Source organism: Odontomachus brunneus, unplaced genomic scaffold (genome assembly GCF_010583005.1).
Source record: "Odontomachus brunneus isolate Ranch 3 - 2012 unplaced genomic scaffold, Obru_v1 Obru_scaffold_214, whole genome shotgun sequence".
Taxonomy (NCBI): Eukaryota; Metazoa; Arthropoda; class Insecta; order Hymenoptera; family Formicidae; genus Odontomachus; species Odontomachus brunneus.
Genome location: NW_022639664.1, coordinates 215,628 through 225,837, shown reverse-complemented (window position 1 = coordinate 225,837; position 10,210 = coordinate 215,628). Strand labels below are relative to the sequence as shown.

At 41.8% G+C, this 10,210-nt stretch overlaps 1 protein-coding gene across 3 annotated transcripts in view; it reads right to left on the bottom strand.

Moving 5' to 3' along the window:
* LOC116852314 (short-chain dehydrogenase/reductase family 16C member 6-like) overlaps positions 1–10,210 on the bottom strand; it is a 194,878-nt gene that overhangs the window by 140,668 nt on the left and 44,000 nt on the right. For all 3 annotated transcript variants that reach the window (XM_032832523.1, XM_032832525.1, XM_032832524.1), the window contains one exon: positions 1,381–1,484. In XM_032832523.1, coding sequence (XP_032688414.1) covers positions 1,381–1,428 — 48 coding nt within the window. In that variant the 5' untranslated portion in view covers positions 1,429–1,484. The remainder of the gene's footprint in view (positions 1–1,380; positions 1,485–10,210) is intronic.

Here is a 10,210-nt window from a genome sequence, read left to right as displayed (position 1 = left end):
GGGTGTATATCAGTTGGACACGGGGCAATTGGACACAGTCCAATCACAAGTCGCTGTTCCAAGGGACCCTACAAATGTCTCTAATCACACGGTGCTGTGATTGGCTGTGTCCAAAGGCACCGTGTCCAAGTGCACCGCTCCCGTAGAGTCTAGGTGCTGAAGAATCTTGAGGGGTTAAATACTTGATAGTTTGAAGAGGGAGACCTGCATTTTTCAGAAAAGAAGATGTTTTCTTCTCTATGCTGGATGTTATAAGGACTACCTTTAACCAAGAGAGCTCAGTATCAGAGTTCTCAGCCCTGATGATGCAAACTGCAACGTTTGCGAAACGTCGGCATATCGCTGATTCAAGACACGGCTCCATTCCGGAAGCTATACCTAGACATTGTATCAATGGCTGTGAAAGCCTCAAATCTAGTATGTAAATTCTTACTTGATATCGCTTGAACACATTTGACCCATGAGTCTGTTTTGAAAGGGTTAATTACATAAAATAAAAATATATACAAAAAAATTATAAATATAAAGAAATATATATAAGATATCCCAGAACACGTTTCGACGCTCTTGTGAAAGCATAGTATGGATTAAAGTGAAGTCCTATACCAGAGCTCGGAATTGCCCATTTCGGCCGATTCTCGAGAGCTACGCCTTCTCTTTGCCGCGAGCGGGCCGCGAAAGTGATGGTCGCGGCCAGTCGCAGCTTCAAGCTTGGAAACGCGAACGTCATTTTCATATCCCGCTCGCGGCAAAGGGAAGATAGAAGGCATAGCTTCTGAGAATCGGTCGAAATAGGCAACTAATTCCGAACTCTGTCCTATACCATTTTGTGATATTCCCAATAATTATCGAGATATTAATTAAAAAAGATTGTTGAATGATGACGCACAATATGATAAATAAGCTATAGTGGTAATGTATGCTGTTGTGTGTTTGTACATTAGATCAAATTGAATAAAAAAATGCTCTACCTTTTTTCTTAATAACTTTGAAGATTTTTAGTTCCTAATAAGATAATTATAATATTATAATATTATCGTATGTAATTATTCGCCAATTCCTTTAATTAATAATTAAAAATCTACAGAAATATTAGGACAATGGTGAAGGAATTTTTTTATTGAGTTGGACCTAATGTACAAGCATACACAATAGCAGATGTCATCACTACAGCTTATCTATCATATCTCATGTAATGTAATTCGCAAATCTTCTTTAATTAATATCTCAATAAATAATGCGAATAATATAAAACGATATAAGATTTTTATGTTTACCTCAATTTATAATATGCCTTTATAAGAGTGCCGAAAGTTGTTCTAGGATACACTTTGCATAAAAGGAAATTAATATGTGGTAATATTAGTCCAATTTAATTACCTGATTATAATTGTCGATCTCTTTTCCCACGGTGTTCATATTTGTCATATCTACTCTTTGATTCTTTGACAGCTACTCAGTTCAATGCGACACAGAGTTGTAATCTGCACAGTTAGTAAATTGAAGATTACAATTTTTCTCAATAAATTTTGCAACATATCTCGCATACAATAGAATTAGTTTTTTAGTAATTTTAAAAAATGTTTATTCTATCGGATACGAGTTGCGTGCTAAATTTATTTTGACATAAAGGCAGAGATGGCAGGAGGCAACAATAGTGATGTAATTTCGAGCCTATGCACATTTTATCCCTCTATACATTATGTTTCTTTTCTTATGTTCTATTCTTTATATTGTATTCTTTGGATCTATAGTTTGTATCTTTCCTTTCTATACTTTCTTGTTATTTATCCTTTCTTCTCGTCTATCCTATTCTATCTATATTATTTGGAAATGCAAAAACATTATTTTCTTTCCCAAGTAGCAAACACACGTTATTTTGACGTTTCAAATTAGTCATTTTTAGTCACATGTTGTTAAGATAACCACTTTACATATGATCATTTATATGACCTCCGATTGATATCATAATATTACATCATTCTGACGTTATATGTCAATTATAATTTAACGAGTATTGTAATTTTAATATAATTATTTATCATATCGACCCTATAAAAAATCCGTTAAAATTCCATATCAAACTACTCTCGATATATACTACCGTCCATAAGTATTCGTAAATTTTAAACTATTGTAAGGAAAAAAAATTAAGAAATTTTAAGTGGAAAATATTTATATTTAAAAGTAAAAAGTAATACACAACATGAGAAAACAAATATTAAAAGTCTAATTAGAGTTTGACCTCGTCAATGTGCCTTTGTTTTTAATGACAGCTCTGCAAATCCTCGGCATCCTTTTTAACAGTTTGATGGTTTGCTCCAAACGTAACAGGCGTTTAACTGCATCGAAAATCGCTTCGCGCGTTAACTTACATCAGGATACTTCAATTAGTACCACCATTGTAAAACATCGTCTTGCAGGAACAGGTCTTCATGAAAGAATTGCGATTAAGAAACCACTTTTGAAGAAGATTAATAAAGTAAAAAAGTTGCAATGGGAAAAAAAATACAAAGACAATTGAAAACTGGAAAAATGTCTTATGGAGTAATGAATAAAAATTTGAAGTTTTTGGTAACCGGCACCGTGTCTTCGTTCGCAATAATGTTTCGATCGTGATTTTATTTCACGCATCTTCAAGCATCTTCCACAATGTTTCCGTAAACGTGGGGCACTGTTTTCGGACGCTTTGGTCGAGCTCGTCCCACAATAACTTGATCGAATTGAGGTCTGAGGATTGCGATGGCCAATCCATTACTTTGAGTTTATTCTCTTCTTTTAACTCGTTCAAATACTCATTACAGATTTTTGAGGAATATTTTGGGTCATTGTCGTGTTGGAAAATAAATTTTTTACTTAAAATATGAGACCCAGATGACAACATTTGCTATTGTAGAATTTCCAAGTACTGTTTTTTTTTTTCATTATTTCCTTAATTCTGAATATTGCCCACCGACAGTCTACCAAAACACCTCCAGACCATTACAAAGCCTCTACCGTGTTTCACAGATGACACCAATATTGCTCGGAAACTTGCTCCCCTGCTGACCTACGAACGAAGACACGGCGCCGGTTACCAAAAACTTCAAATTTTTAGTTCCAAAAAGAAACTTGGCCCAACAAATCCAATTATAATAAAATACACGCCGAGACCGTTCATTACAGTTACGATAAACGAACAGAAAATAGAGGCGCTGGTCAGAAACATCGTTCATAAAGCCAGAAACAGCGCGAAAACTACGACTAACAATAAGAAAGACGAACGATAACGTACGAACTAGCCAACGGAATGACAACAGACATAACAGGGGCAGTAAACGTAAAATTGAAAATACAAGAACAAGAATACCGACGGCAATTAAAGATTTCTACCAAATCTCGGGTGCCCAATAATTATCGGGACAGACTTACTATTATGGGCTGACTTACAATTGACGTTACCGCCACCGCCACGTACGATTCCAAAAGAACAGCCAAACATATGCACGATAGACATAGACAAGGGACGCAACGAACAAAACAGAAAGACAAGACACTTAAACGCTTTTTGGCAAGGAAAATACAACTATTCGACCAAATACAAGGACCGGCAAACTATTGGATTGTCGGAAAAGTCATGACTATTTTTTCTATGTTTTTCAAAGGTCATTTATTTATATAAAGAACAAAGTTCAATCAATTATATATTGCTCGATAACCTTTTGCCATCTTTCAGTGAGTTTCATAATGCCTCGTTCATAGAAGGACCTGGCGAAAAATTGAACAGGGTGCTGATTTACAGCCTCATCTGAATTGAACGGTATACCACGCAAGGAGTTTTGAAGAGAGCGAAACAAGTGGAAGTCTGATGGCGCAAGGTCAAGCGAGTATGGTGGGTGTGCCAACACATCCCATCCAAGCTCCAATAATTTTTTATCAAACTTGTGTATGGTCTCGTGTTGTCGTGATGGAATATAACTCCTTTACGATTAACGAGCTCTGGACGTTTCTGGATGATGGATTCGTTTAAACTGTCCAATTGCCGATAGTACATATTCGAATTGATTGTTTAGTTCCTTGGTAGGAGCTCAAAAAACACGACACCTTTAAAATCTCGCCACACTGAGAGCATAACTTTCTTCTGATGAATGTTTGCTTTCGATCGTTTGAGGCAAATCATCACGTCGGGACTAAAACCAGTTGCGCACCACATTGTTGTAAATAATCCACTTCTCATCACCAGTTATCAGTCGCTTAAAAAAAGGATCGTTTTCCTCACGTTTAATGAGCATATCGCAGATGTTTATACGCGCCATCAAATGAACTTCTTTGAGTTCATGAAGAACCCAAATATCGAGCATGCTTAGATATCCCAGCTTCTTCAGATGGTCGTGAACGTTTGAATGATGGATCTTCAATGTTTCTGCAATCTCTCGTGTCGTGTAACGTGGGTTTGACTCGATTAATGCCTTTATTTTATCGTCATCAACCTCGATAGGCCTCCCTGACCAAGGAGCATCTTTGAGATCAAAATCACCAGCACGGAATTTCGTGAACCATCGTTGGCACTGACGTTCTTATACAGCATTATCATCGTAAACTTTACGCAACTTTTCACAAGCTTGACGCGCGTTCTTCCCTTTACGGAAGTAAAACAGTAATATATGGCAAAAATACAGTTTGGTCTTCCATCTTCAATTTGTTATAAAATCTCCAAAACTCAATCAAATCTCTTTTTTTTTTTTTTTTTTAAATAAAGCTAGAACTGTCAGCTGTCAAATGACATAGCAATAACATAGATGTGAATGACTCTAGTACTTCTAAAAATAAACTAGCGCCATTTGTTGCAAAAATGTGTCATGACTTTGCCGACAACCCAATATATACAACATCATATAAAATTGACAGATACAAAACCGATAAAGCAAAGATATCGAAATCCGGCAATGCAGGCGGTGATAAATAAAGAGGTGGAGGACACGTTACGGGAAGGAATAGTTGAGCCATCGCGGAGCGCATGGAGTTCACCGGTAGTGATCGTGAGAAAGAAAGACGGAACACACAGATTCTGCATAGATTTCCGCAAGTTAAATGAAGTAACGGAAAAAGATGCATATCCACTACCACACATCACGACAACACTGCATAAGCTCCGCGGGGCTCAATATTTGTCAACTCTAGATTTAAAGAGCTGGTACTGGCAAATCCCACTGTCCCCCTCGAGCCGACCATTGACCGCATTCACGGTACCAAGGAAAGGGCTGCTACATTTCAAGGTTATGCCGTTCGGCTTGCATTCCGCGTCCGCAACGATTACTCGACAGGATACTCAGTCCTGAACCAAAACCAAACGTACTGGTGTATTTGGACGATACAATTGTCATAAGCAGGACATTTAAAGAAATATAAAACACACATATAAAACACCTCACGGAGGTGTTCCACCGACTTCGTAACGCAAAGTTAAAAATTAATAAAGACAAATGCCGGTTTTATGTAGAAAAATTAAAATACTTAGGACATATTGTCAACAATAAAGGGATCCAAACGGACCCTGAAAAAATTAACACAATAAAAAATTGGCCGGCCCCAAATACCGTGAGAAAGGTCAGGCAGTTCGTCGGATTAGCATCATGATATAGACGATTTATACTAAATTTTTTCCACGCTCACCGCCCCACTCATAAAGATACTCCGCAAAAATGCAAAATGGGAGTGAAGAAAAGAACAGGAAGACGCGTTCCGGGGATTGACAACCAAATTGACAACAACATCAGTGTTAGCATGTCCTGACTTCTCACAAAAATTTGTCGTCCAAACCGATGCCAGTACGGAGGGTCTGGGAGCCGTACTTACGCAGCAACTAGACGGCGAGGAAAGAGTAATCGCGTACGCAAGCCAAACATTGGACAGGGCCGAACGAAATTATAGCGCGACTGAGTTAGAATGCCTCGCCGTAGTATGGGGAATAAGGCGCTTCCGAGACTACCTGGAGGGATACCGATTTACAGTCATAACGGACCACCAATCCCTCCGGTGGTTGCAAAAATTGGAGGCGCCAACCGAAAGACTTGCAAGGTGGCTAATTGAACTACAGCATTATAATTTCGATATACAATATCGCCGAGGCAATCTTAACACGGTCGCCGATGCCCTGTTCAGGCAATCGCAAGTGTGCAGCCTTGCAACGCCAAAGTATCAATGGTACCAAAAATTAAGATCCCAGGTGGCTAAAAACCCAACTTCGCTACCAGACTATAAAGTACAAGAGGAAAAGCTGTTAAGACACATTGTCCACGACCTTGACTTTAAAGAAACAAGGGTAGAGGATCAGTGGAAAGAATGTATACCGAAAGAAGAGAGAATAGAAATTACAAAGAAATTTCATGATGAACCCACCGCAGACCACCTGGGAATAGCAAAAACAATTGCTCGCATAGCCCGGCGGTTTTACTGGCCAGGTATGTTCTGAGATATAGCAAAGTACGTCTAAACTTGCGAAAAATGCCTGACTCATAAAGCACATCAAGTAAAATCAGCCGAGCGAATGCACGCGACCGCGGTGGGAGGTCCATGGCAACAGATCACCATGGATCTCATTGGGCCCTTACCGGGATCAAATAATGGTCACACGTGGATCTTCACGATGCAAGACCGGTTCACGAAATAGCTATAAATGCGACCGATAAGGCGAGCAACGGCAAACATTGTAACTCAAGCGCTAACCGACTATATAATCTATAGACATGGCTGTCCTCAAATAATAATATCGGATAATGGAATGCAATTAAAACCCCAATAACTATTAAGGTTGTTAAATACGTTTAAAATTAAACATCGCACCACCCCCGTCCATGCGACCCACTGTAATCCAGTAGAAAATACCAACAGAGTAGTGAAAACCATGGTGACCCAATATGTGGGACGGGATCACCGTAAATGAGACATACATTTACCGACGCTACAATTCGCATATAATATGGCAGTCCAGGAATCTACGGGATACTCGCCCGCATATCTAAACTGCGGGCGAGAAATAAGGGTGTATATCAGTTGGACACGGGGCAATTGGACACAGTCCAATCACAAGTCGCTGTTCCAAGAGACCCTACAAATGTCTCTAATCACACGGTGCTGTGATTGGCTGTGTCCAAATGCACCGTGTCCAAGTGCACCGCTCCCGAGAAATAAACATCACGCCAAATAATAACGGCGGAAGCGAAGAACCGACGACACAACAAAGACGACTCAAGGAAGCCTACGAACTTGTAAAAATAAATTTGGCACAAGCTTTCCAACGTCAGGAAAAATAGTACAATCTCAGGCGACAAGATTGGAGACCAAAAATAGGCGAGACGGTGTGGAAGCGGGAATACCTATTGTCGAGTAAAGCGTTTAACGCGAAATTGGCTCCTAAATATTCAGGGCCAATGACAATAAGAAAAATAATATTGCCGATTGTTATCGACCTAAAAGATAGAAATGGTCGATGGCACCGGCACATATACATACAAGATTTAAAACCGGAAAACAATAATACCGAGGAGGACAGCAAAGATAAGACAACGGAATAAACACAGAACGGTATAAGTAAGCACCGAAAAACCAGAAGCGTCACTATTCCTGACGACAGCAGCAAGGAAAGATGCCATCCCAGGAAATCTACACGATCGAAGGAGTCGACGTCCTTTGGACCGATCTCCTCCTGTCCTCGGACAACGAAGAAAACAAGGCAGCAGCAGCATCGCCAGAACCGTCGACAACACCGCAGGCCGAACATCCGCCTTAACCGCCAACTCCGTCGCCGGCGAAGAAACCGAGGGCCGAGATACTGCCGGCTCAGACACCAACACCAACCAGGGCACCGATCCCCACACTGCCATCCAGGGGCACGCGGATCTAGCGATCGGACGTCGCGCAGCGCAGGAAAGCCGTCTTTCTAACGGCTCCTCCGCCCCAACCATCAGGGCGCCGAGGACGTGCAGCCGCCACAATAACAACCGGAAACCACAAGCGCAAACAAAACCTAAAACAGACAGCAACACCGCCATCAGCACCGGCAGCAACATCGCCACCAAGACCAAGGATGTTGGCAACAAAAGCAAAGCCGAAACATACACCAAGGGCAACAACACCAGCAGAGGGAACAGCCGCCCGGGAGATCGACTGAGTGACGACGGACAGACAAGCACCGTCCGAACCGTTACGTCTAATCCTGCCGTCACTACCGCCACCAATCCGGGTGGAACTACGCCCAGTGATCTGGTGATCGACGTACCGCACTATGCGATATACGTGTCCAGGCGATACCGTGTGCGCATATCTGAAGGAAGATGGATGCTCCGTTTTAATAGAATAGATGAGAGCGTGTCAACGACTCCCCGACGACACATCCTAAGCGGGGGGATGTGACGATGCACACTCGCATCGTCACTGCAACCAGCCCGACTGACCACCAGTCCGTGCACCGGCGCGTTGCGCCACCTCAAACACCGCAAAGCCTAGCTAAACAATGTCGCGTAAACAAAACAGACGCGCGATATACGACCGCGCGATATCGATCACGCGAAGTGAGTGCGCGCCGCTATCACGCGCGCAAAAAACGGATCAAGACAAAACGGATCCATGTATATAATCCGCGGCGCTGAAATACTCGAAACCAGACCGATCTAAATCGTCTACCGAGCTCGATGCTGCAAAGCGGAAAGCAAGAATTACGACCGACTCGTTTCTGCCATCCGCACCTATCCAGTTTCCTATTCTCGCGAGCAAGGACCGAAGCCTGTACGTTAACTGCGCTCTGTCGATCTTTATCGACTCTTGTTCACATCCCGTTGATTCCACGAATAAGGACCGAAGCCAGTATGTTAGCTGTGCTTTGTCGAGCTTTCTCGACTTTTGTTCATAGCCTTTCGACGATAAAGACCGAGAGCGAATATGCCGACACCTCGGATACTCGCTCCTGATCCCGACTTCTGCGAAGCAAGCACACTAGCGAGTGCGTCTCCACCGCGAGCGCGAAGACAGCGTGCCGTGCTGCGACACGGATATACCGCCGTCGACACCGCGCGGTTCCCGCGACCGGCCGCCCGACCGAATCGCGAATCGTGAATGCCGAATATCGACACGCGACCTCCTGCCAAATATCCGAGGCTAGTGTAGCGCTCGCGCTATACGCTCCGCCTACCGTCTTAGCTATCGCGGCCTATCGAAACCGTGACCCGGTAACTGGCGCCGTCCTATGAGATCTATGTACTCGTTTGATACTACTCTCAAAGGACTAATAAACTCTTTTGTTATTTTTATTTATTACAAAAAATACGCGTCTTGTGTCAATTATTTTCCGAACCTGAACTTCGACCAGCGAATCCAACGGTATCCACGACAACCGACACGCGGAATTCGGTTGTTACATCACCAATGTTCGGTCCTCAGCTGGAGTTGTGATGCGCGGTCTTTCAAACCGTTTTTTTGTTCGATAATGTTTAAATTTACCACTTTTAAATTTACAAACATGATAATCAACAGTTCGTCATGGTAATTTCGTTTCTCGGGCAATTTGGCGATTGCTCATGTTATTTTGATGTTTCGCAGTAATTAGTGCACGGATTTCAAGCGAAAATTCTACCTTTTTAGGCATAATTAACTATACTGCTGGCAAAAGACCGTTCACCATCAAAATAGAACTGAAGTTGGAAAATCTGGAGATGCAAAAACGATGATTTTGCACATTAAAGTAAACAAACAAATGAATTGAAAAACATTGAATAAGTCACATCTCATAAATGGATTGTTACAGGAAATTAAACTTGTAAACAACACATATTGCGATGTCAGTGAAACAAACACTTTGATATTGTTGCGAACGCGTCGCAGTATTGCGAGCGCGTCGCTCCTGAAGTCCGCGGATTGCAAGCCGGGATACGTAGCAACGGTTGCTACGTGAGGCTGGTTTGTTTGTTGACAACAGCTGAGAAGAGAGTCTCTCGATAGCCTGCGAACGGTGTGAACGTGTGGCTTGAATAGAGAATTTATATATCATGTTGCTGTTGCTTTATAATAAAGTTCTTGTTCATTTCTATATTCGTGTGTCTGGTCTCTCTCCGCGCCCGCGAGTGTAACATTTTGGGGATAAAGAGAGATTGGAGACGCGATGTGAATTGTTTGCGATTGTTTACGCGAATGCGTGAAAGTGATAATAAGGAGAATGATACATTCACCGATGCTTACT